Below are 23,779 nucleotides of genomic sequence, written 5' to 3'. Positions count from 1 at the left end.
TCCACCATACTATTCATACGTTCACCGCTCACGGCGCAATGATGTCAATGACCTTCTTTGGGTTCCACTCCGGGAACAACCCATTCGACAGCTGGTCCGGCTTTCCCACCTGAGCCTCGCCAATCGCCCACATCCAGAAGAGGCTGCTCACGAACTCGCCATGCGGGTCTCTCGCAACGGCTGCCTTCAATTCTTCGACAGGCCTGTAGGAGACGGCGATGTGTTTGCCCGTTTTCCTCTCGAAGGCTTCAAAGATCTGGTTGTAGGACTGCCAAGAAGAAATCATAAGAAGAACGAGAAAGGGTAAGTCAGCTTGACTGGACATGAAGACGAGGGAGGTGCAAGGAATGGCTTGAAATACTTACGAGGCGGTCGCCCTCGATGCGGAAAGTTTGCCACTCGAGTTTAGAAGGAGGGAGCGTAGTGAGGACGTGTGCCACGAACGACGCGACGTCGTACTTGGAGGTCCACGAAATAGGCATGTTACCGTCTCCGCCAACTAATGCCGTCCCTTTCTCGAAATCTATGCTCAAGGCTCTGTGATAAAGATCAGATGTGGTATCCGTCAGCTCGCGGCCGCAATGTCCCAGAGAAAACAAAACGCCACGAACGGGATCAAACAATACTCAGGCCACAGACCCGTAAAGAACAGGGTAAACGGGAGGTTCAAATCCCTCAAACTCTGATGCAACTTTAACTTCTCCACAATAAAACCCTTCGTCTCTGGTTCCTTCACATCCGACGTGGGCATGCCAAATTCGGACGGTATAAACAGCTTCACGCCTGCGGCTTTCGCTGCTTCGGCGACGAGATCGACCTTTGGAGTAGCAGGATCAAGCTCCCCGCCAGGTCGGCTGAAGGTAGCGAAGAAAACTTCGACTTTGAGAGATGAAAGGGTGTTGATGAGAGAGGTTATGGAGGCGTAGTCTACCGGGACGATTGTGGCTCCTTTGGAGGCGAGGGAGGCGAGTACAGGGTTGCTGCTTTCCTGGGATTGTCAACATAATGAGATCAGGTCACAGTAATGAGAAGCATAAAACGATAGGATAAGTATACTTACAGTACGAGTGAGGACAAAAACCTCTTTGATTTTACCCGCTGATTTGTATTTGAGGAGGGCCTCCGCAATCAAGGAGCCGATAGTTCCTGCGCCGGCGACGGCAAAGGAGGTAAACGTTGACTCGGACATGGTGATACTGGAGAGTGAATTGAGCTGTAGATGAGATGATGAAGAGAAAGATGAAGTGGTTGATGAGGTATTCTCTGGCCTCAGTCGAAGGGCTTTTATACACGAAGGTTTCCAGATACCAAAACCAGTGAGTACGGTACATCCTAGAGTTCAGGGTCGCCAGTCCATGTATCAATAAGCACTCGGCCATGAATGTTCGAAGACCTGGATGCGTTTTGAATCATGTAAGAGAGGGACATGATTGTGTGCTGCGGTGGAAGACTATTTCGTTTCAAAAGCTCAGTGTACGACTCGTGGTCTACAGGTGAACAAGTTCGATGATAATAATAGATACTAGACGCTGGTCAAACAGAGATTGTTTCAGGCTCGAGACGATGAACCACGCTACTTAACCGCGAGGAGTTTACTTGTCAGCCGTTCGGAGAACTCTAGTAAAAGAAGCCCGGGGAGTTGACGGTAAATAAGCAAGGTTGAACTTGTTCGGCTCGGGCGTCTTGGTAATCTTCCGAGCTGTATTGTGGCCCCGTTGTGGCGAGGAGGCCAAGCCCTCGGTGACACCCGGTTCCGAGACATGTTACGTCACCGCAGTGCCGCGTTTTGCCGCAGAGCTTGAGCGTACTCGTCTGCTTGCACTGACTCTGTGTTCGCCACTTCACCAGTACACTCTCCTTGCATCCATCCTTGTCCTTGCATACGTGAACTGTTCACCTAGTTGAAACAGAGAATATCGATGACTACTGAACTCCCATATGCCGCTGACGCAGAGGTTTCGCTCTCATACGATGAGCTTGAGGTCAGTACGCACCCCGCACATTCTAATTGCTATCAGACTTCCATTACCCCCCACCGTCCTTTGCTGGATAGAGTGCTGATATTCTGAATCTTTGCATATTTGGTATGGTTGTTGGCGGCCATTACTCAATGCAAATCTCGTTACGACACTGCATAGGTTCTGCGACTACAATATCAGAAGGAACTCGCACAAGCGCACGTCACGACACAGACTAAATTCAACTATGCGTGGGGGCTTGTGAAGAGTCCGATCAGGGACCACCAAGTTGAGGGCGTGAGGATACTTCAAGGTGCGTCTTGTTTGACGATTTGGAGTTGTTTCCATTCCCCTACACGATCGATGTCCAAACAACTTTGTCTATCCTTCCATTCATTCGTCCCGTCTCATATCATGCTCATGCTCCTTGTATCACATACTCGCGTAACTCATGGTTTCTATTCCCTGTTATGCTTTGCAGAAATCTACCGAGCAGAACCACAGAGACGGCGGGAATGTTTGTACTACCTTGCTCTGGGACATTACAAGATGGGAAACTACGAAGAGGCGAAGAACTTCAATGGTGCGTTGCGTTCCCTGTCATCTCTTCATGTGCCAACCCGCTCATGTCTCACAATTGTCGATTTCGGTAGCTCTCCTCCTCGATAGAGAACCCACAAACATGCAGGCGCAGTCTCTGGGCGGGCTCATAGAAAAGGCAGTTTCGCGAGGTGCGTCACCCTTTCGATTCTCACTTCAGCACATCTTATAATATCTTCATCTTCGATCTCTACATCATACAGAAGGATACATTGGCATGGGTCTAGCAGCAGGCGCAGCAGCACTCGGCACGCTCTTAATCGCAGGTCTCATACGGCGAGCAAACAACCGCAAATGATTCTTATTCTACCCGTGAACTCGCTGTGCTTACCACCCGCCTTTCTTTCGCAAACTGCAACCTTCAAACCGCAACCCTCATCTACCTCCCATATTCGCCCTTCGCCATGCATCATTCTTCATCGACTGTCCTTTCAATTCACGACCCCACCGCTCACGACACCTTCGATTCGCGACTACCCAACTATCGACCATCGACGGCCCAACCACGAGGACAGGCGTCAGAAGTAATATTCTTCACAGGCATCAATCCTCTGTATCGTATTCAGTACACGTATAACCATCCCATTCATCCCAACTCTGTTACCCTGCCTGAGTCTCAGCTTGCCAGTTATATCACACTGAGTCGTTCTCCCGGGACTAAGGTGACAAGAGTGCAGGCCCTCACAGATACCCGAGCGCATGGTCATAAGCTTTCGATCTCGATCTGTATAAGTGACGTTCTCCGAGTTTTCAATGTACTCATCGAGCCGAACTCGTGCATCTAGATGGATTTAGATGATCTCGTGAAGGGCCTGGAATTATCAGGATTGCAAGATGGTTTTCTAGGGTGCCCCGCAGTATGTGGGACAGGCTCCGATGGACCATGTTGTTGATGGAACAATGGTCTCGATGGTGTACATACCCACCTTCTAACTCGTGACTGCCCCGGCAGGACGTCAAGTTGAAGGGGCCATAAACATGAAGACAGCAACAGACAGTGACAGACCCATGCATGGAACAGAGGACTAAATACCTTGCAAATTATAACGTTCTGTGACTCGAGCAAAAATGATTTCACGATCCCTTGACTGGACAGTGTACGGGTTGGGGTTCTCTGCAACGCGTCCTGCCGGCAGCCACAGTGCATCCGTTCCCGATGCCGGTTCTGGAGAGACGCGCAGGGCGTCCATTGCGGCACACCGCCACACACCCAATGGCATCGCTGACAATACGGCCATCGCATTACGCTCGCCTTGATGACCGTGTGTTTCGCAAGCCCTGCTAAGTCAAGTGCGGATGTGCATGGCATGAGCTGACGCCTCCTACCGGCCGTGACTTTAATCACTGTACTATAACAGCGGCCAGCGCGCTCGTGCTGGACGATCCCTTCTCGCTCTCCGTTGACTGCTCGGGCCTCACCCTCCTCTCGAATACTCTCGGCAGGCCTCGCCTCGTCGGCTTTCAAAGCACTCGTACGACACCACATCTCGATATTCATAAAAGACATGGGCTGCTACTGGAATCGCAGTCGCAATCACCCCTCTGAACCGTGCCCGCATCCACACCGGAACCCACATTCGACTTCGAACGCTCAAGTTCCACCATCATATTATACTCACGTCTCTCGCCGCAGAGGACCTGCACGTATGTTCTGGTTCGTCGTCGGCGCGATCACCGCTATCGAAGTTATGGGATGTTTCGACAGGGTCAAGGATGGGGCGGCGGAGAGATTGAAGTATCATCATGCTCGTTGGCATGAGAAACATGGATACAACTGGGGACATGGGGACTGGGGGAAGCATTGGGGCAGGGATTGGCAGGACTGGGGCTCGCATGGGGATGGAAGTGGACATGAGTCGTGGGGGTATAGGTCGAGGAAGTCGTGTATGTTGTCTGGGAAAGGGACCGTACCAGAGGATAGAAGGATACAATCGTCTACGATGGAGATGGAGAGTTTGAGTGAGACGGCGACTGAGGTGGGTGGCGAGGGGGTTGAGAAGAATGGTGTGGCGAAGCCTGGTCATGATCCCGTACGTTCCCTGCCTCACTGAACCTGTTTGAAGTGACCATACGTACTAATGATCGGTTGATTCCCTTTGTCTAGTTGACCGATAAATTTTGCGAGCTTTCAGAAGCCACAGTCGACGCTTTGATCATTAGCCTTCAGCGACTGAAGACAGCAAGTCTCTCCATTTTCACCCTTCCTCTCCGCCGATTCTAACATCGACATCGTTTCCAGCGTCTAGCCAAGAATCGACCACCCTATCCACCCAGCCCAGAATCAACTGAGCTCTCCTTGCCAAGCACGCCACACGCCGGTGACGCCACACAAACACCACCACCGCCCTATTCGCGAAGTCAAACTTAACATCCACAGTTCTTTGCTTTCTTTTTGTATTGTGCATCTCCGTTCAGTCTCGTTTCCTTACTCTCGGACCATACCCACCTACAGGGCTGTACTCTCAGTTTCACTGCTCCCACTATCCTTATACTCGTACCCTCACACTTCACTACTCTTGACTTGACCACCCGTCCTTCCGTCCTATGCCCCTGTTTTTCGGATTTGCTTGTTACACGCGCTTTCTGCATCATCCGCCTGACCTGTCTCTTCTTCCAAACCTATAATATTTCTGTACCATCGTTGCATTTCACTCTCAACATTTTGGCATTGCTCTTACTCGTCATCTTGCACATAAACTCCAGAATAAAAATGAGACTGATCCTGTGTCGTCCATCAATGAGAATGACAAGTTCAGACCACTCGCGGCTCAGTCCAGGGCAAGTCTAGGGCCACATCGGGGCCACATACCATTTTCGTGCCAAACGCCGCCGGGAATTGCCGCACACCCAGGTAAGATCAACTTGCAGAGGCGCCTAAGATGCAGTGCCTGCGAAACCTGGGTCCTCTGCTCTTTTCTCTTCCCATCATCCATCCTTCCCACTGAACGACTTGAAGGAGGCTCATCGTAGGATGTTCAGGAGAGTGAAGCAGATTTCTAATAGTAAGTTATTTGCAGCCGTCGCATCTGCTACTCTGCGACCAGTGCACTTAAAAGTTGACCTTTACAAATTGATGCAAAATCCGAGTATAGCTTCACAGCCGTGCAGATGCATCGACGACGAGAAGGGGACGTTTATGAATGGACAGCGCGGTATGTGGATCGAGAGCCGAATAATCCCACCTTTATTGATAAAAAGCAATGTACACAGGACAGACTGAACAAGCCACGACCCATGAAGACCACGACCAGAAATCCATCATCTCAGACGGTGCAGACACCGACACTCTCGTCGACCTGACTTCTTCCGCATCATTGCACGTCCATGCAGCCAGTCTCAAATCACTGAAGCTGCAAGACCGCGCTCTTGGAAAGGACGGCCGTAAGCCCTCGATACTACACTTCCGACTGCCACGCCGAGTCGGAACTCTCCTCTCCGCGACTCGGAACAAGCTATTCGTCCAAGCCCCACTTGCCGTGCGATACGATATCGTCATGACCCTTCGCGACAATTTCGGTTGTGCTAAACTGGCCGAGACGACTATCAAGGATCATATACTACCGGCCTGTGTGGAACGTCTCGGCCCCAAGCATATCCAGACGTTGGTCGTTCGAGAATCGCTCGGCATTTGCGCATACCGTGCAGGAAGATATGGAGAGGCGATGAAGTTTTGGCAAGAAACGTGGGAGGGACGGAAGGAGGTTCTCGGACGTGAAGACCTCGCCACACTGAGAGCCCAATATAACCTCAGTGTTGCCCTGTTTGAAATGGGGTCTTTGGCTGAGGCGGAGAAGACGGGCACGGAGGTAGTTGCTTCTCACGAGAAGGTGAAAGGAAGGACACATGTGTGGACGCTGAGATATCGGGCAGCGCTAGCAGTCACGATCCATAACCAAGGGAGGTATGAGGAGGCGAAGAAAATCCTGGAGGAGGTGCTGGAGGAGCAAGAGAAAGCGGGGCGAACAAACCGTCCGGACGCGTTGCTATCCAAGCAATGCCACATCCTCGCGATATACAATCTGGGAGGAGACCATAAGCTGGCAGAGGAGTCGCTCACGAAGCTCTTGCGGAACCAAACGAAGGTGCAGGGCAAGAAGCATCCGAATACGCTCGCAACCCAGCTGTCTATAGCGCATGCGATCGCGAGACAAGGTCGAGAGGAGGAGGCGGAGGCCATACAAAGAAAGGTATTGGAGACGCAGGAGAAGGTACTGGGGAAGGATCATCCGCATACCCAGAAAACTCGACGTTTGTTGTCGTAGATTGTTTGGGGGATGAGGCGAGTGATGTGGTACAATTGATGGACACAGAAACGACTTGTCGAGTATGTGATCGGTGCTAGAATTGGTTCAGCACATCCATGTATGAGTATTGAGTAGAAGGGAGAACGAGACCTCGAGGGGACAAGTACAGCACGAGATGTATGGGTGAACACGTACCGAACATTGTTATGTATCGCAAGCGCCGTTGCCATAAAACATCGAGAAGGTATCATTGCTTATGATCAGCATTGAGTAGTTGAGAATATAAGGTTAGGGAGATCGAATGAAACTGCATAGCTGCGACCGTATTCTCTGGGGGTCGATAATCAGGCCAGGTGCAAATCCGGCGAGAAACCTACGGTTGCACTTTGCTGTTCCGCACAAAGCGATAGACATAGTATCCAGTGCAGTGACAGTAGGATGAGTTTCAAAGAGTAATCGTTGGCGTGGAAGGGCACGATGCAGGATAATTAAGTACATCATACGTATGCATTGCGTTCGGAGGCTTCGTTGTAGTTGGGTCCGTCCGGGAAAGGAGTTGACAAGGTAAAGAGGGTTTCGTAAAGTATGGGAGATCACTGCGAGGAGTTCTCTGTACCCAGCTTCTTGAGATTGCGGTGAAGTTGCGGGGTGACAAGGACAACGCGATCCAGCAGTTTCTTGACAACGGCATCTTTGTTTGATTCGAACTGACCCTCGACCTCTTTAAGCTTCTCATCTGTCTCCGCGTCTACAGCGCTTTGTGCCGTCTGGGTTGTGCCGGCGTGCTGTGTAATGTGCGTTCACGATAGTGTTTGAACTCGTGAGCGATAGGGTTGAGGAGGATTGGAACGAATGGGACGCACCGACTCCTCGAAGGCCTTGAACTCGGCTTCCTTGGCCTTCCTATACTCCTCAATCTCTTTCGATGCTTCTGAGCGGGCATCCTTTAGCCTTTGTACCCTGTCTAGATCAGAGGCATGGTCTCAGACATCGATATACGGATGTGAATGTAGAATTGAGATACATTGGCGTGCCTGCGCGACAACCTTCGCCGCCTCCTTCTCTGCTTCAAGAAGAGTTTGGATTCCCTGGGAGTGTTGAGCAGCCTAGAAATAAGTTTAATTAGTGATGAGAACAACGTCGAGATTCGAAGAACGCACCATGGTACAACGAGAGTGAAATGGAGCTATAAGAGCGTGAATGGACCCGAGCAAGCTGCGTTGGGAGAATTCAAACTCCGAAAACGCGTCTTTCCCTCTTCCGTCATTTGCCTCCAAGACAGCGCAGTGTGCTTTCTTTGAAGTCCTGCAGCAGTCAAGCGCGTAAAATAACGATAAACGACCCAACATATAGCCCACAGGGCTTGAGTCTTGTCAATTTCCGTCATATAATTTGCGAATAATATGGCAGACCCACTTCAGGCGCTACAGACCGCCCTCACTGTTCCACCCGACTCGAAACAACAAGCAGACGTGCTCGCCACTCTGCGTGACACTCTAGAAGGACAACCGGGACCTATTCCGGTCATCGTATCGACGCTGATACAGACAGTGAGGAATGGAGGGGACTCAATACTCAAGCGCTGGGTCATTGATCTCCTTCATTTTGGGCTCTGTCGGGCGAACCTCCCTATTGAAGTGCGGACACAACGTACGCCCCGTCTGTCCTAAGTGTGCTTATCTCGTGCTGACTTTCAATTTACCCCCATCTTTTTGTAGTCGCCTCACAATGTCTGGATACTCTCGCTGGGTTGCTGCATGACCCAAATCCCATGACTGTGAAGGTGGTTGTGCAGGCGTTCGCAGCAGTGTATCCTCTTTTATTCCGTTACCTGTAAGTGTGTTCTCACTTACCCTTGGATCTTTACTGACACGTAGTCAGTATCACCAACCGGTCGAACCGACAACAATGGGACGTACTCTCGCTCGCGAAGGGTCGAATACTGGAGTTCGTCTGGTCACCAGGAGTCAGTGCGGGCGTGAGGCTATCGGCCTTGAAATTTCTCCAGAGGGTTGTATTGGTGCAGACGCGAGGGATTGCTGACCCTAGGGTACTCCCCACCTTCACCTCTGCTCTGTATATACATACTTACGGCGCCACTCGTGAATATAGCTGCAAAACAAGAATGACCCCAACCTCTCCATGTGTCCTGCAGACCATCCGTTCATTCATGTCATGAGTCTCGAGGCTGAAGGCCAAAGACTCTTTGAGCATACCCTGGCCATGCTGTTCAATAGCCAGTGAGTGCAAGAGTATCCCCTTACCCGCTGTTGGTTGACATTTCTTCACGCAATTCTAGGAATGCCGACATCATGTCTGCTATATTGAACAGTTGGCCGAACCTGGTCAAACTACGTCCTCTTCTCGCCCAAAATATTATTGGTGCTGTTTGCGCGTGGTCACCGGCCGCTCTCGTTGGCTTTCCATACGGAACTGTCCGCAGCGTCGAAAAGTCCATCCGTATCCTTCTCATCCATATCCTTCGGTAAGTTATCACACCCGTAGCTTCTTCCCGCTCATGTTGACTTTTTCTTAGTTCACCTCAAGGCGCACCATTCGCCCATCAAATCAATGACGCCCTTAACGTCCAAAATGCGCGGATGGAAAGGGCTACCCTGGACGAAAAACACCGCAAAGCAGCGGCGGCTGCCCTCTCCGAGTCTCGCAAACGTCCACCATCCACCACGCTGCCTACAGACCCTGCCGCCACCGATGCTAACAAGCGCGTCAAACTCGACCATGACCCCTCCTCAGCAGCCACTCTTCCGGCCTCTATCCTCTCAGCATTCGACTTCACGACATTGCCCGCGCCACTGATCACGGAGCTCATTGTGGCAAATCTGCAAGCTTTCGACGAGAGGACACTCATCGGACTCGTCCAGAACTACAGACAGGTGATGGCTGCCGCTACTCTGGTGGCAGGACCCAGCACAGGTGCGGCACCTATGGTCGCCCCTGTTGCCGTACCGGCGGGTGCGCCTGGGGCTTCAGATATTGCTACTGTGACACCAGTTGCCCCCGCTTCCACAATTCCTACAGCTGGAACCCCAGTCACGGCTGCATCGACTTCTGTCCCACCTGCAACTTCGGAATCTGCTCAGACAGCCGATGTGCCCACGGAGCCGGTACCTCCAACCGAGGTTAAAGAGGAGCCCGTCGACCCTCTCCAGATGGATATCGATCAGGACGAGCTCGAGTATGAGCCCGACCTATTGAACCAGGAACTCGAGCCCATGCAAGAGGACGACGAAGCCGCGGCTCTAGCGGCTCTCGATACCAAAGCCCTGCTTGCTCTCGATTTCAAGATCCCGCCTCCACGGACATTAAGTGAACCGGAACGAGACGCATTTGTCAAGTCGAGTGTGGCGAGAATATGGGATGGAAAAGATGATCTGTTGGTTGGTGGGCTCGAGGTCGCTCTTGGGCCAGGGACTGGGGGAGTTGGACCCGGAGTCAATGACATGTGGATGCTATTGATTGTGAGGATGGTCACTCGAGTTGTGGACCCGAATGATGAGGAGAAAAGTGATGACGATGACGAGGACGACAACCCTAAGAAGGAGGGGGAGGAAGATGAGCAGATAGTGAGGCTGTACGAGAGGCAGGATAGGTTGAGGCGGACGTTGTGCGACTACATTATGAAGGATTTCTCTGGACGGTAAGTCTGCCACCTTCATGTGGCTAGTCTACTCTGACTCTTCTGCTTATCCTCTAGAATAGCACTGGCCACGACTTGGATGAACGAGGAATGGTATAACGATCAAATCCGGCTTCAAAGAGATCGTAACTGGGTCCGTCAGCATTCTGAATGCGTAATCAACCATGAAAGCTAATGGTCGATCACTTGACTATAGCCGCCAAACTACGATACATGGCTAAACCAGATCGTTGCAACTTATCAAAATAGTTTGGATGGCAAGGACCGTGTGTTTGGGCGGTTTCTCTTGGACTTGCCGGCCGTACCACCAGATGTTTTCACGCTGCTCCGGGATCTCTGTCTAGAACAAGAACGGTAAGCCTGTCTCCTTTGCTCCATTGCCGCAGTATGTCACATCATTGACCATTCGCCCATCAGCATGCAAGTCGGGTTCACTACTCTACGAGAGTTTGTCACACAGCGGCCGACCCTCCGAGTAGAGGCAATGAACATCATTCTTGAACTCACGACTCACCCAGGTAATACCACAATATGGTCAGGTATGGACTGTGCTGACAATAATGCATTCTACAGAAAAGGTCACCCGAGCGGCAGCAATCATCACCGTCAAGCGGTGGATTGGCGAAGACCAGCAGCCAATGGACAACATGGTGCGAGAGTTTGCATTGGGCCTGCTTCGACGGTTACAATCTCGGCCACCGTCGGAAAAGAAGTCCGACGACCAGGATGAAAATATGGAAGATGGCCAGCTGCCTCAGGAAGAAATGCTGCAGACACCATACCTCCCTGATCTGGAGTTCCCAGCGCAGAAACCTGTAGTGTTACAGCACGTCGAACTCCTGTTCGCTCTGTCCGTAAGATCCTCCGAATTCCTAGCAGAGTGCGTATCTTTTTCCCTCTCATCCCGCGAAACCAGCGCTCATGTCGCTATGCAGACTCTTTGCCGCCTATGGAGAGATGGATGTCAGTGTACAAGAAGCGATTCAAGACCTCATCACAACACTCGTGCGCTCAATGGGCCCAACAAACGGCAAACTCCTCACGCTCATGCGCACATTCCCACCTGGTGCCGATACACTCGCTCTCCGTGTTCTCAACATCTTCACCGAACACTCTCGACCATCCTCGCAACTCGTCGCCCTTGTCAAAGCTCTTATGGCTGAGCGCGACCTTGATGCCCGTTTCCTCATCCCTATTATCGCGGAGATGGACAAGTCCGACATCGTTAGACATTTGCCCAAGATTGTATCGATGTTGAACGGGACCATGGAGCCGAAAAACCTGGTGAGGTCGGTGTTTGGGGCTATTGTCACGACACCGCCACAGACGTTTGGGAGCGTGACGAGTAATATGCCAAGAGTGAGGCAGAGTGAGTTGTTGACACCTGCTGAGCTTATGGTGCTATTACATGAGAGTGAGAAGGAGATTGGGTTGAAGAGTGCGATCGAAGGTCCGTGGTGTTAATGATTTTTTTTGGAAATTTAGATGTTGACAGTCTGTTCCGTTAGCTATTGGAATATGTTTCTCGATGACGGACGTGTTCCGTTCAGAGATCTTGGCTGTTGTGATGCAACAGATCGTAGATGAGTCTGTGCTACCTACCCTCTTCCTGCGGACGGTAAGAGATTTCAGATTTAGTTCTATCACAAATGCTGAACATCCATCACAGGTCATCCAAGCCGTCACAACCTATAAGTCTCTCGTTGGCTTCGTCTCAACCACACTCCTCTCTCGTCTCATCACCAAGAAGATCTGGATGAATCCTCCTCTCTGGGAAGGCTTCATCCGCTGCGCCAAAGTAATCGCCCCATCCTCCTTCGGAGCCCTTCTTCAGTTGCCAAAGGAACAGCTACGAGAGTTGGTCGACAAACAGCCGAGTCTGAAGGCAGGTTTGCGGGACTATGTAATGAAGAAGGCAGGTAATAAGGCGCGTGTGGCGGGGTATCTGGATATATTTGGGGAAGATGATGGGGGAGCAGCGGCTGGGACTCCGGCTGGGACTCCGGCTCCTGCAACTCCTGCTGGAGCGGGTACGGCGAACGGGAACGGAGCGAGTACACCGACGAGTGCCACTGCAGATGGGGCTGCAACACCACCACCACCACCACCGTCGGAAACGCCTGCTCCTGCTTCACCCACGCCTGCGTAGGCAGAAGTGTATTGATTACTGCGCACTGAAATTGCTATGAAATGGGCAGAACTCCGTCGATGCTCTTCAATGCATCCGTCGTGGCGCAATATGCTAGTGACTCTTTTCAACGTTCCGACTGTTTGTTAATTATAATTATTCCTCTTGTTGCATCGTAAACACTGCTATATCTGCATCTGATACGCGTATACTTTCTTTATCTTTCTTTGCAATTTCCATCGCATATGATCAACGGACATTTTCAAGATTGTACTTCAGTGGTATGGAGACCAGACGCCAGCATGATATCAGTGTCATGTAAGTGCTTATTTCTCGATTCTGCCTTCACTGCCTAACTCATTCAGTGCCAACTCTTTTCTTCCCTATAGTACTCGTACATTAGTGCACGCGTGTGACTATCTCTCTATGCATCTCGGTTTAGATTTGGTTTAGCCCATAACGTCCATCAAGGGCTGCGAATCAATTAAGCCATGCACTTCGACGTCAGCCCGTACGACCACATACCACACAGACCTTTCCTGAGTCTGACTCCTGGCCTTTTTCTTGGATTCAGGCGAATCCTGAACGTCATATCTTGGAGCAAAAGTGATTTTAGTGACTTCGTCGATGCTTTGAGAGACAATAGCAATCAAATAAATTAATTCAGAATTTTGTCAGTTGTTTTTGTGGGCCACACTATGTTCAAACATGCCACTTGAGTGAAATCTAATCTTATCTTATCTATGTCGGTGTGTCACTGTTTAGTGATGCCCCAGTTGTGGCTCGCTCTCGTTCCGATCCTCCTGCTTCCCCGACACTTGTGCCCTTCTTGTCTTCAGCCTTCATCATCGCTCGACGCAGATTTCTTGGCAAAAGGAATCCATCCGGTCATATAGTGTACTAATTCATCCCTCAAATTCTCGATGTGCTGTTACTGACTTGTTAACTTTCGGAACAATGACAGCGCCGGAACGGGACTTTTGCATACAAGCATTCCGGACAAACCACGATGATCGAGAATGAGAAGATGCAGGATACGGAGGACGCACCACCACATTCCAACGCAGGCTCACAGCGTGGAAGGCGCATGTCGAGGAGTCGGAGCCAAGGCGAGGAATCCCCAGAAAGTGTACAAGCGTCACCTTCGTCATGGGATCAGAGCTCTCGGGGCAGATCCCTCTTGCGCAAAATGACTGATCCGTTTTCCGAGGCTAACCTGCGGAGGAGGTACGTGAAAATGTCGTCAATAGCTGCGCTTCCCCCATATAGGACTACTGTTCGTGCCTAACGTCTTGATTTTGCCGAACATGTACAGGGGATACCATACACTGCAGTCGTTTGACAAGACGTTTCATGTTGAGAAGAGATGGAAATTGATTAGAGAAATGGGCTCTGGAGCATACGGTGTTGTCATGTGCGTTTCGATTCTAAATTCTGCTCGACGTGTGGGCGTCAACCTCGGACCCTCCATACAGCTCAGCCGCGGATGATATCTCGGGCGAGACAGTTGCGATCAAGATGGTCACCCGGATATTCGAAAAGACACAGCTTGCAAAGAGAGCCCTTCGTGAACTTGCTCTACTCCGGCATTTCAACAATCACGAGAACATAACGGGTCTCATTGACGTCGACGCCATAGCTCCGAATTTCAATGAGATGTGAGTTCTTGGTTCAGTGGCATATCGTGGATTTACATATCGATCTCATGGTTTGTTGTGCTGGATTTCCGGCAACCAGGTATCTGTTCATGGAGGTGCGGTGTGTTCCCAGTGTTTCATCCGGCGTTCTCATCGATTGACGTTTATCGAATTTGGCTAGCCAATGGAAGGTTTGTGGACCTCGCTGTATTGTTCGCCTGCTGGCATGCTCACCCACAAGTAAACAGCTGACCTGCACCAGATCATCAAATCTGGCCAGATGCTGTCAAATGAACATGTCCAATATTTCACCTACCAAATCCTTCGAGGTATCTTAACCCCTATTCCCTTCGTCATCTGCCCGAGGTAACCGAGAACGTGTCTACCCAGGAATGAAATATGTCCACTCTGCCTCCGTCGTGCACCGCGATTTGAAGCCTGGAAACCTTCTCGTCAACTCCGACTGCGAACTCAAGATCTGTGACTTTGGTCTGAGCAGAGGCTTCGAATCACGACCGGACGAGTACGTCTCGCACATGACAGAATATGTAGCAACTCGGTGGTACAGAGCCCCCGAGATCATGTTGGCATTCAAGTGAGTTCGGGATTCTACATCACCCTCCTGGACTTGGCCCAGGTTGGGCTTTTGTTACTCCTTCTCTCTCTTCTTCATTGCTTGTTCGGACTGCTCGTTCAACTTTGGCCGCCAGGCGTTACGATACAGCAAGTCCGTTATATTTGCTGTATTTTCCTTTGAGACGAATGATTTTGACTGACCTCTATCCCTGACTCATTGGTGTTGCTTCATCTCTACCTTCCGTCTTATAGTCGACGTATGGTCAATAGGATGTATACTGGCTGAACTCCTGACTGGGAAACCGCTCTTTAAGGGCAAGGAGTAAGTGACAGTTGTTTACTCATGGTAGTTCATTAGCTAACGCAATCCATTTAGCTATGGTCAGTGTCGCATCATCTTCATAACCTGAATCGCTTTGTGATGTTTTGTTCTAGTTGACCAGCTAAACAAAATTCTGGATGTCCTGGGCACTCCAAGCGAAGCGGTGATCAAACGGATAGGCAGCGAAAAGGTATCATGATTTACACATTTTTTCTGGTCGTGGGACCCTCCAAGCTGACTTTACACAGGCACAAGCATACGTCCGCACGCTGCCGATCAAGAAGAAGGTCCCCTTCCGAAAACTTGTCCCCTCCGCTGACCCGCAAGGTGAGGAAATTCATGAGACAGAATTAACCATATTTTCTTTGTTCACCCATGTACCTATAACCATAGCCCTCGACCTCCTCGAGAAAATGCTTTCTTTTGATCCCAGCGGCCGCATTACCGTCGCCGAAGCCCTCGAGCATCCATGGCTCTCAGGTTATCACGACGTCAACGACGAACCCGAATGTCCGACAAAGTTTGACCGGTGGCGCGATATCGAGAAGTTAGAGACCATAGAACAGTTCCGCGAGGCACTGTGGAAGGAGATCGAGGATTATAGAAGGGAGGTCAGGATGATTGCGTTAGAGATGATGGATGATGAGCCTGCGCCACTTAGGAGCCCGAGTGTGCTTAGTGCGGTAGACGAGGGCGGGGACAAAGCGCAGGTGGAGGTAGTTGATGAAGAGATGGTGAATGCGACTCGGCTCGAGGGAGTGGATGAGTGTACCCAGGAGAAGGTCGAGGGGCAAGGACAAAGCGAGGCACAGCAGGAGGATACGGAAACGATACCACCACTCGCAGAGTTCCCGTCGAAGGAAACGAGTATGGAGAAACGGAGAAACAGCGGAAGCAGCACCCAAGGCTCTTCATCACTCGCATATCCGACCCAGCGCATCCCAGCCGTTACAAGAGATCCACTCGTTTCTTATGCCCGACGCACGAGCATGTTCGGCGCACACTCTAACCGTGGGTCATTATATGAAAGCGCCACCGGCTCTCCATCGGATCCCTATCAACCCATGTCCACCGGTACACATCCTACACCGACACGCGCTTCATCTTTCATCGATGACGGCTCTGGCGTCAACTTCGGGGGGTATGCGCTTGGATCGGGTCACGTTAAAGACAGTAGCACCAGCACCGCCGGGGGCATCGCGTTCCCATCCATGCAGCAGCGAGATGGGTTCATCGTTCCCGCAAGGTCACGGACGGCGAGTATGGCCACGGGGTACGATGTACCGAGAAAGCTATTGCGGACCCTCTCGACTGTCTCGATATACGAGAGCTTGGGACCTTTGGCGGGCGGTGGTGAAGGTGGAGGCGAGGGCGCAGCGTCAGGTGTGGCACCGATTGCGAAGATCATCAGGGAGAGAAGGACGGAGGCGGATGCGCCACCTAGTGAGATGCCGGGAGACTTCCAAATTGGGGTCGGGGGGAGCGACAGTGAAAGTGGGGAGAGCGGGGATGGGAAATAGACCTGGAGATTTGGAGAGCTGAGGATGGCCTTGGTGGATACATCCGTTCGTTAGTTGACTGGTTTCGCATCACTATCTACCATCTGCTTTCGTTACGGCGACACCTAGAGTTCGTAGAACCAACCACTGCCACACGGTCATTTCAGGATTGCGATTATCGTCGCCTGTACAATAGATAATAGACTGAACGAACAACAATACAATGCAGCTTTGTCCTTGATGGTCCATGTTAGAGGCCGTACCTAGCCCGTTCGAAATATGGTCGCCAAGGTCACGACGGGCGGCCACTTGCTCTACGATTCCACATCCATGACGGTGCCATATACTTTGTCACACCGCGTAGCTACGAACTTCTTCAGACTCGATTCTAGACACGGACACCTTAGGAGGATTGGAAAGCATATTGTCCTGGATCCATGAGGATCCTTGTAATTACACGGAATATATAGAGGCGAGGTGATGGCTTGTGAATCGTTGAAAAGTAGGTGAAAGCTATATATCTTGCCCGTATCATCAGCAATTGGAAGGATGCGTAAGTGAGATATACGGACGAGCGGGAGGAAGGTTTGTTTACAACGAGGATGGGACTTTGTGTACAGGTCAGGAGATTGAGTTAGGTAGCGCCATCATAGAACCCTGAACAATATGAGAGGAAAACGTATACAACGAACCAAAGTTAGAGCACAGAAACGGGAAGGAGATAGGAGATAGCACAAACAAAGCGTCGACTACTGTGCACACATGTACTACTTTGGCTTATTGGGAATGAAGGTACAGAAAGGGGGATAATAAACGAATAACCGATACGATTGAGTAGATGATGTTGCCTGTGGCATCGTAGGAGAATAATACGCTGGGCGGTCAGTGAATTCTGAGAGGTTGTTAGTGTTGGCGAAGTTCCGGCTTGCTATGATGCCAGCGTCCAAATGCTCTTGGATGAAGCGTTTCTCGAGACGCTTGGTCGAGAGGCTTTCATCTACAAAATGCACTCTCGTCAGCATCGATGCTGCGTCAGATGTCAGTTTACCGGCGTACCTGCTCCAGCCTCAATTTTCTCGCCTCCCACTCAGGACTCAACTTATATATCTCCTGCACCATCGTCTCCACCAGGACTTTGTATTCTTCTTCTTTCTTCACCTTCGTTTCCTGCTTCACCTCCTGCACTTTCTCGACCTGCAACTTCTTCTCTTCCTTCTCCTCGTCACGCCTTACTTCGAGTGCTTTCTCACTCTTGGTGTCCTCCTGTAGCTGTTTTCTCCCCTGGCCCTCTTTGAGGGCTCTAAGACGTTGCTGACTGCGGATATGACCTAATTGTGCCCATGCTTCTCGTTCAGCTGAGCGGCGAATGGTTTCGATGCTTGGCATTGAAGATGGAGCGGCATAGGTGGATTGTGAAGAGGAGTCCGAGTGCGTAGAGTGGGTGGACTTCGTGTCCCAGTTGAAGGAAGAGGCTCTCGAGGCACCAGACGGGGCGGGAGATGTTGCAGGTGTTGGATGCGGGAGGTTGCGTGTGTGGATGTCATACGCCTTATGGACAACAATAAGTCTAAAATACTCTTTCGAATGAGCACACGTTGAGCAAGCACCTACCCTGCGTTGGTCGACATTGCCTAACACCTCAAAGGCTTCTCGTACCTACCAAAACGTTCAATGTGCTAGAAAAGGGGATACACTCTATGATGGCCAGCTTACCCTTCTGAATTGATCCTCAGCCTCCTGTTTCTCCTGTTCACTCGCATCAGGACCAAGTTTGTCTGGATGTGTCTCAAGCACTTTCTGTCTGTATGCCTTTCTGACTACACTCCAACCGATCAACAAACACGAGGTCAGGACCGAGGACACCCTACCTCCAAATGCGGTTATGGCATTTAGAGTCAAACGTAAGTACTTACCGTCATCAGCAGTAGCTGCAACACTTATTCCTAGCGCGGCATAGTAATTGGGTATCGGATCCATAGGACCCTCGCAAAGATCGTAGGATTCAATATGCGGGTTGAGGAGGGGAGCGTCAGCGTGTGAAGTCACGACAAGTTGAACTTCATAACGGCTGCGGCTCATCAAAGCGGAACCAAGCATTGGACGCCCCTCGCCACGTGGGCGATGGTACGCGGGCCCTCCCGGGCCGGCTTAAAGTAGCCTTACCAAGCGCCCTCTCCATATTTCTCTCTTCCGGTCTCTTGCCTCTTGTATTTTATTCCTATATTTTCCACATTTAAAGCATAATGCTTGCTGTACAACAGCCCGTACCTCTCCCAGATCCTCTCTCCGTTCCATCGAATGCACCGGAACATTGTCCAGTACGCTCAGCTAATACCTCCAGTTTCTTCGTCCCACTAATTGTCGTAAATTTATAGGGGACCGAATCAGACCTAGCAGGCAAATCAGATGCTTGCAATGGATGCGCAAATCAGGAAATCTGCGCATCTAGTACACCAAAGGGCCCCGACCCCGCACTTCCCTTGATTCGTGAACGAATGTCCTCTGTGAAGCGGAAGATCTTGGTCCTCTCAGGCAAGGGTGGTGTCGGAAAGTCTACATTCACCGCTCAACTGGGATGGGCATTTGCTGCAGACGAGGACTTGCAGGTAGGTTTATCCCTGCAGCATCAGCATGCTTGAACTGACCTGCATATCGTTAGACCGGTATCATGGACGTCGATATTTGTGGCCCCTCCATCCCCACCATCCTCGGCATCGCCTCTGAACAGGTACACTCCTCATCATCGGGATGGTCTCCTGTATACGTTCAAGACAACCTCGGCGTCATGTCCGTGGGCTTCATGCTCCCCTCATCCAACAACGCCATAATGTGGCGCGGACCCAAGAAAAACGGCCTCATCTCCCAATTCCTCAAAGACGTCGACTGGGGCACCCTCGACTATCTCCTCGTCGATACTCCCCCAGGCACGTCCGACGAACACCTAAGCATAGTGCAATACCTGAAGGAATCGGGAATCGACGGTGCGGTCGTGATCACGACCCCACAAGAGGTGGCGTTGCAGGATGTGAGGCGCGAAATCGATTTCTGTAGGAAAGTAGGGATCAGGGTGTTGGGCGTTGTGGAGAATATGTCTGGGTTTGTCTGTCCGGGCTGTAAGACGGAGTCGCAGATCTTCAAGCCGACGACAGGAGGGGCGAAAAAGCTGGCGGAGGAGATGGGGGTAGAAATGCTGGGTGCTGTGCCACTGGATCCGAGGATAGGAAAGAGTGCGGATTACGGGGTCAGCTTTTTGGACGAATATCCGGACAGCCCTGCGACCACGGCATACTTGGATATCATTGACCGTGAGTATATTTCACCCGTGTCCAGTCGACCGAAATCGATGACAGATCTTCTTATTTTATCAATAGGAATAAAGGAGATTCTAGGCGATGATTAGCCCGTCATCGTGTCCCTTTGGCGATGTTCGGCACCTTGTACACTCATACCATTTTTCGCATCCCTGTACTTTATCACTTACTAGATCACAGCACTCATGTACATTTCGCATTCCTTATCGACGCTTTCGGATTTTGGGATAGATTCATGGGCTCAAGGCAGCCGCTATATTCGCGGCCATTCTCTCTGTCGATGTTTCTCGACGTTACAGCCCAAGATAACTGTCAACAGTCTGCGCGAAGTAGCGAATATATTAGGTGTGTCGCCAGTTGCTTGGTCTTATTTGTTCGCACCGGTGTCTTGCCCAGTTAGTTTTCCGATTTCATCCTCCGCTTGCGTGTATCGCTGACAATTCTCAATCCACGTCTCGTAATGAAGGAACCCACCAAGTTTCAGATCGGCGAGGCTTCATCGGAATACGGTCCTACTCGACCTTGGCCTGCAAGACGCAAGCGCTCCACAGCCTGAGGCGTCTACGAGTATTCAGGAAAGCTTATTGAACGTCCTATCTTCAACACCAAGGTCTGCCTGTGGGAGACTAGGAAAGCTCCATGGCCTTACGGAAACAAAAGGGTATATCTTTTTCTTGGCTGCACTTGGGATACCGTGATCGGTCTGCTATAGGGCGCTGGGTCTGAGCGACTATCGTCACATCTCGTCCGGACAACATACTGCAGCTGTGATGGCCCTTTGAGTGTGCTCTTACTACGGCTTGGCCTTGCGGACTCTGGAATTATTCTAACACTTCCTTTGATTTGCGACGAATAGGTATACGCCTATTGGAAGAGCCATAAACTTTGTGGTTGCATTTGTATTAAATATTGAAGAGGCACAAATGTCAAGTAAGAGGCACACGTTAGCATTCCCTTCACTTACGACACTTACGACGATTCCTGCCACTACGACGATACCAGTCTTGTCCCCTCTTGGCATCTCATACATCTACTTTCACCTACTTGCGACATCACACACGACTAGCCAAGGAATGCATGGCGGTTCAATATGACGGTACAACCATTGAATCATCATCGCCTTGCCAAGACGGTCTGGTGAGACTTGAAGTTTCTGCAATCGCCAAGACCCATCGTTAACAGATCCTTGAGCAGATACCTGAATGCCCTGAACATCAACATTCGACAGGTCTCCGTGATGTTTCTCACTTCGAAACTGGCACTATTAAAGGCTCAGCTGGGCCCTCACTATCGCGACTATGGCATCCTCTACACTACCCCGGGCTCAGGTCGAGGCTGACTTTTCGCATTCAATGGCTGCTGCAGTTGACGCCAATTCTATGCAGCCAAACTGTGCGCTTCTCATCATCCGTATCTTCTTTCACGGTACCCTACTAGTGCTGTTTCCTATGCTCTCCGTGTACGCAATATCTTTTCCCAATATCTTTAGTCTCGTCGGCGTCGCCGTGCTCCTAATAATATGTCTACTCGTGATCAGGTGCGGGAGTCTTCTGTGTATCTAGTATTCATAGGCTAACAAATATTGAGATATTAGCGACTTTGTGACTGTGGTACGGAGAGTGCGTTATTCTTCCTACTGGATCTCAGCCTGACTACAGGCTTAATTCCATTCTGCTGGTTAGGTATGTTCAGTGTTTCAAGCCTCGGCATCGTAATGATTACAGTCCCCCTTGCAGCCGAAGCATACGACAAGTCCTGGGACGAACAAATCCTTGACGATTTTTCGGATTGGCAGGAGCTGCTCTACTACTGCTACCCCTTCTACAAAATCAGTCTCTGGTTCCCTAAGATCCTCTGCGGCGTTTACGTTCTATTCATGATCTCAGTACCCTTTATCAATATATGGAGGCGGACACCAGCGTTCAATCCTCTGTTTGCAATCCCTAACGCCCCGCCGCCGAACCCATCTGAAGCCGGCGCGCCTCGTCCGTGGCTACGTTCGGTCGTAGGTACAAACCGGAACGAGAATGAGAGGCACTACGTCGAGAGGCATTGTGCATCTGCCTTGTTTCGTCACTCGCCTTTCCGCAAGCATCCGTGAGTTTTATACCTCAATTTTCTTTTTCTTTTTATGTCTGTTTTTGTTTTTGATTGGCGTGAACAGGTTTGAACCTCCGATTTTGGGCTTCGCGCGTGGGTTGATCGCGGCATACGCAACGCTTGGTCTGTTGGGCTACACGGTTTTCCTCGTCAATTCGGAAGAGAGTACCGCGAGTACCACGCAATCCGTCCACATGTCTCTTACCTTGGTCGACAAAAGCGGAAGTGATCTTTCAACCGGTGCCAGCTATTCCTTCGGTTCGAATAATCCCCAGATCTACGCGGTAAGGGATCAGTCATGCCTTCCTTAATTTATATCCTCCTTACCCTCGTGTGCAATCCTCCGCACGTGGAATGTGCTGTAGGTCGCAAATAATATCGCTGATCAGGTCTTCGGCACCTTTCGTGATCTACACATCACAGTCCCCGAAACAGAGAGTGGAGTACACTGCGTACAGGTCTACGTCGACAGGCCGGAATCTCGCGATACTCTCTCACAGAATTGTACTATCCCCGCTTCGGGGAGCTTCTTTCATCACCTCAATTTATCTGTCTACGCCAACGTCTCATTGTCCATATGGATCATCGACACTATTGCCGGAGCAAGATTCGATCCCTCCACGGCCAAGACGCTCACCAGCCCCTTCATCCTTCCCGCGAATACACATATGTCAGGATTCCTGTCAGTAACGAAGAAAGTAAGGGGAAAGGTCGAATGGCTCGCATACGATCCCTGTAAGCCCTCCTATCAAAGATGCGGTGAGACTTCGCCGATACAAGGTCTGACTAGCAACTATCGGCACGTCCAGACCTCTTGCAAACGAACGCTTCCGCAGTGGAAGCAGCTGAAGCTGGAACATCTTCGATCGCACTTTTCACCCACTTCCCCGAAACTATCGAATGGATCCCTACGGTCGAAATCGTCTCGCCTTCTGTCCTCAGTACAGCCCTTGGGATCATCTCTACCGTGGGCGGTGTACACGTTGTCATAAACGGGCTATTCTTCTTGATATTCGGAAGGGGTCTGTGGATGGTTCTCGTCGGTAAGTCGACCATCTTTCTCAATCTCATGACCCATCATATGAGACGCGCATTCTAAATAGCCGCAGGGGGAAGGCCGATCTCCCCGTTTGGAGTGTTTTGTATGTTTGCATGGTATAGGCGCGCTATCTTGAGACATTATCCGGCGCTGGAGGACGACCTGGAAACCGGGGGCATGGCGAGTTTCATAGAAGAAGTTGGGATGGATGTCGTGGTTCTGCGAAATGCGAAGAGCAGAATCGTGGATAGGAGTTGTGCAAATTCCAGGCCAGAAGGGGGTGTGAAAGATTTGGAGTGCTAGTGGGATCTGCTAGTGTCCTCACTCGATTGAAGATATGAAGTATATTTTATTTTGTATCAGTGTACGTTTAGAGAACATCCACATATATATGGACCGTTGTGGATTTCTATTACCAAGCTCACCCGATAGGCCGTCCTGGTACTGTAACCACAACTTGAATGCAACTTGAAGGGTAGACTCTACATAGTAAATTCGAGGGAGCTCAGACGCGCACGTATTTTTTTGCCCTACACCTTCCTGTTGATCGTATGATAGATAACGGGCGATGGATTGCGATTATAGAGGAGTAACAGTAAGGCTATAAATCACACGGAAGGCAACAGAAAATGTGGTGTCGAAAAGGTTCCGAGGGCTCGTCAAGCCTCCTCAGCGGCCTTCCTGGCCTTCTTCGCGCCAGAGGACTT

General features: G+C 50.7%; 10 protein-coding genes across 10 annotated transcripts; 7 read left to right on the top strand and 3 right to left on the bottom strand.

Annotated features, from left to right (window-relative positions):
* Positions 1-28: 28 nt before the first annotated feature.
* Positions 29-1,189, bottom strand: STEHIDRAFT_157023 (NAD-P-binding protein; the record flags this gene model as incomplete). Its single annotated transcript, XM_007304298.1, has 4 exons — positions 29-268; positions 366-537; positions 612-988; positions 1,061-1,189. 4 exons carry the CDS (start codon positions 1,187-1,189, stop codon positions 29-31), a joined length of 918 nt encoding a protein of 305 aa, XP_007304360.1.
* A 645-nt stretch (positions 1,190-1,834) lies between these two features.
* On the top strand, positions 1,835-3,140 carry STEHIDRAFT_79313 (mitochondrial fission 1 protein). The gene is made up of 5 exons (XM_007303991.1): positions 1,835-1,982; positions 2,139-2,271; positions 2,440-2,541; positions 2,612-2,689; positions 2,762-3,140. Exons 1-5 carry the CDS (start codon positions 1,920-1,922, stop codon positions 2,854-2,856), a joined length of 471 nt encoding a protein of 156 aa, XP_007304053.1. The 5' UTR covers positions 1,835-1,919; the 3' UTR covers positions 2,857-3,140.
* Positions 3,141-4,063: 923 nt separating this feature from the next.
* On the top strand, positions 4,064-4,779 carry STEHIDRAFT_157021 (uncharacterized protein; the record flags this gene model as incomplete). The annotated part of the gene is made up of 2 exons (XM_007304297.1): positions 4,064-4,588; positions 4,663-4,779. 2 exons carry the CDS (start codon positions 4,064-4,066, stop codon positions 4,777-4,779), a joined length of 642 nt encoding a protein of 213 aa, XP_007304359.1.
* A 979-nt stretch (positions 4,780-5,758) lies between these two features.
* STEHIDRAFT_168647 (uncharacterized protein) lies at positions 5,759-6,972 on the top strand (the record flags this gene model as incomplete). Its single annotated transcript, XM_007304296.1, has 1 exon — positions 5,759-6,972. The coding sequence occupies one exon, from the start codon at positions 5,759-5,761 to the stop codon at positions 6,818-6,820; it is 1,062 nt and encodes a 353-aa protein (XP_007304358.1). The 3' UTR covers positions 6,821-6,972.
* Positions 6,973-7,223: 251 nt separating this feature from the next.
* STEHIDRAFT_79309 (V-type ATPase) lies at positions 7,224-8,013 on the bottom strand. The gene is made up of 4 exons (XM_007303990.1): positions 7,963-8,013; positions 7,827-7,908; positions 7,666-7,766; positions 7,224-7,587 (listed from the first exon to the last, which is right to left on the bottom strand). Exons 1-4 carry the CDS (start codon positions 7,963-7,965, stop codon positions 7,396-7,398), a joined length of 378 nt encoding a protein of 125 aa, XP_007304052.1. The 5' UTR covers positions 7,966-8,013; the 3' UTR covers positions 7,224-7,395.
* Positions 8,014-8,087: 74 nt separating this feature from the next.
* On the top strand, positions 8,088-12,836 carry STEHIDRAFT_79307 (uncharacterized protein). The gene is made up of 13 exons (XM_007303989.1): positions 8,088-8,452; positions 8,521-8,635; positions 8,684-8,852; positions 8,915-9,042; positions 9,102-9,287; positions 9,339-10,460; positions 10,518-10,593; positions 10,657-10,814; positions 10,878-10,978; positions 11,034-11,340; positions 11,396-11,910; positions 11,969-12,078; positions 12,130-12,836. Exons 1-13 carry the CDS (start codon positions 8,206-8,208, stop codon positions 12,607-12,609), a joined length of 3,714 nt encoding a protein of 1,237 aa, XP_007304051.1. The 5' UTR covers positions 8,088-8,205; the 3' UTR covers positions 12,610-12,836.
* Positions 12,837-13,411: 575 nt separating this feature from the next.
* STEHIDRAFT_79306 (kinase-like protein) lies at positions 13,412-16,847 on the top strand. The gene is made up of 14 exons (XM_007303988.1): positions 13,412-13,485; positions 13,553-13,815; positions 13,904-14,002; positions 14,064-14,246; positions 14,326-14,341; positions 14,407-14,416; positions 14,474-14,554; positions 14,616-14,820; positions 14,936-14,952; positions 15,054-15,123; positions 15,178-15,182; positions 15,237-15,313; positions 15,372-15,450; positions 15,517-16,847. The coding sequence occupies exons 2-14, from the start codon at positions 13,598-13,600 to the stop codon at positions 16,641-16,643; spliced, it is 2,187 nt and encodes a 728-aa protein (XP_007304050.1). The 5' UTR covers positions 13,412-13,485; positions 13,553-13,597; the 3' UTR covers positions 16,644-16,847.
* Positions 16,848-17,550: 703 nt separating this feature from the next.
* STEHIDRAFT_111161 (DnaJ-domain-containing protein) lies at positions 17,551-18,719 on the bottom strand (the record flags this gene model as incomplete). The annotated part of the gene is made up of 5 exons (XM_007304295.1): positions 17,551-17,619; positions 17,679-18,170; positions 18,234-18,278; positions 18,336-18,490; positions 18,536-18,719. 5 exons carry the CDS (start codon positions 18,717-18,719, stop codon positions 17,551-17,553), a joined length of 945 nt encoding a protein of 314 aa, XP_007304357.1.
* A 95-nt stretch (positions 18,720-18,814) lies between these two features.
* STEHIDRAFT_79304 (P-loop containing nucleoside triphosphate hydrolase protein) lies at positions 18,815-20,179 on the top strand. The gene is made up of 4 exons (XM_007303987.1): positions 18,815-18,940; positions 18,998-19,228; positions 19,282-19,927; positions 19,994-20,179. The coding sequence occupies exons 1-4, from the start codon at positions 18,866-18,868 to the stop codon at positions 20,020-20,022; spliced, it is 981 nt and encodes a 326-aa protein (XP_007304049.1). The 5' UTR covers positions 18,815-18,865; the 3' UTR covers positions 20,023-20,179.
* Positions 20,180-21,452: 1,273 nt separating this feature from the next.
* STEHIDRAFT_157014 (uncharacterized protein) lies at positions 21,453-23,375 on the top strand (the record flags this gene model as incomplete). The annotated part of the gene is made up of 7 exons (XM_007304294.1): positions 21,453-21,470; positions 21,528-21,615; positions 21,670-22,030; positions 22,098-22,317; positions 22,399-22,768; positions 22,843-23,076; positions 23,137-23,375. The coding sequence occupies 7 exons, from the start codon at positions 21,453-21,455 to the stop codon at positions 23,373-23,375; spliced, it is 1,530 nt and encodes a 509-aa protein (XP_007304356.1).
* Positions 23,376-23,779: the final 404 nt, after the last annotated feature.

The sequence above is a fragment of the Stereum hirsutum genome (assembly GCF_000264905.1).
Source record: "Stereum hirsutum FP-91666 SS1 unplaced genomic scaffold STEHIscaffold_7, whole genome shotgun sequence".
NCBI classification, from domain to species: domain Eukaryota; kingdom Fungi; phylum Basidiomycota; class Agaricomycetes; order Russulales; family Stereaceae; genus Stereum; species Stereum hirsutum.
Note: the sequence above shows the minus strand (reverse complement) of the source record. Positions and strands in the feature narration are given on the sequence as shown.

Excerpts from the sequence above, each read along its gene's own strand:
- STEHIDRAFT_79306 (XM_007303988.1), top strand. The coding sequence starts at position 13,598 with ATGATCGAGAATGAGAAGATGCAGGATACGGAGGACGCACCACCACAT. Across the intron at positions 14,003-14,063 it reads GGAGCATACGGTGTTGTCAT|CTCAGCCGCGGATGATATCT; the intron begins GTGCGTTTCGAT and ends CCCTCCATACAG. Across the intron at positions 15,451-15,516 it reads CCCCTCCGCTGACCCGCAAG|CCCTCGACCTCCTCGAGAAA; the intron begins GTGAGGAAATTC and ends CTATAACCATAG.
- STEHIDRAFT_79309 (XM_007303990.1), bottom strand. Across the intron at positions 7,767-7,826 it reads TGTCGCGCAGGCACGCCAAT|ACAGGGTACAAAGGCTAAAG; the intron begins GTATCTCAATTC and ends CCTCTGATCTAG. Across the intron at positions 7,588-7,665 it reads TCAAGGCCTTCGAGGAGTCG|CACGCCGGCACAACCCAGAC; the intron begins GTGCGTCCCATT and ends CACATTACACAG.
- STEHIDRAFT_79304 (XM_007303987.1), top strand. The coding sequence starts at position 18,866 with ATGCTTGCTGTACAACAGCCCGTACCTCTCCCAGATCCTCTCTCCGTT. Across the intron at positions 18,941-18,997 it reads ATGCACCGGAACATTGTCCA|GGGACCGAATCAGACCTAGC; the intron begins GTACGCTCAGCT and ends GTAAATTTATAG. Across the intron at positions 19,928-19,993 it reads ATACTTGGATATCATTGACC|GAATAAAGGAGATTCTAGGC; the intron begins GTGAGTATATTT and ends TTTTATCAATAG.
- STEHIDRAFT_79313 (XM_007303991.1), top strand. The coding sequence starts at position 1,920 with ATGACTACTGAACTCCCATATGCCGCTGACGCAGAGGTTTCGCTCTCA. Across the intron at positions 1,983-2,138 it reads TCTCATACGATGAGCTTGAG|GTTCTGCGACTACAATATCA; the intron begins GTCAGTACGCAC and ends GACACTGCATAG. Across the intron at positions 2,690-2,761 it reads AGAAAAGGCAGTTTCGCGAG|AAGGATACATTGGCATGGGT; the intron begins GTGCGTCACCCT and ends TACATCATACAG.
- STEHIDRAFT_79307 (XM_007303989.1), top strand. The coding sequence starts at position 8,206 with ATGGCAGACCCACTTCAGGCGCTACAGACCGCCCTCACTGTTCCACCC. Across the intron at positions 10,594-10,656 it reads TTCAAAGAGATCGTAACTGG|CCGCCAAACTACGATACATG; the intron begins GTCCGTCAGCAT and ends ACTTGACTATAG. Across the intron at positions 10,979-11,033 it reads TGAACTCACGACTCACCCAG|AAAAGGTCACCCGAGCGGCA; the intron begins GTAATACCACAA and ends TGCATTCTACAG.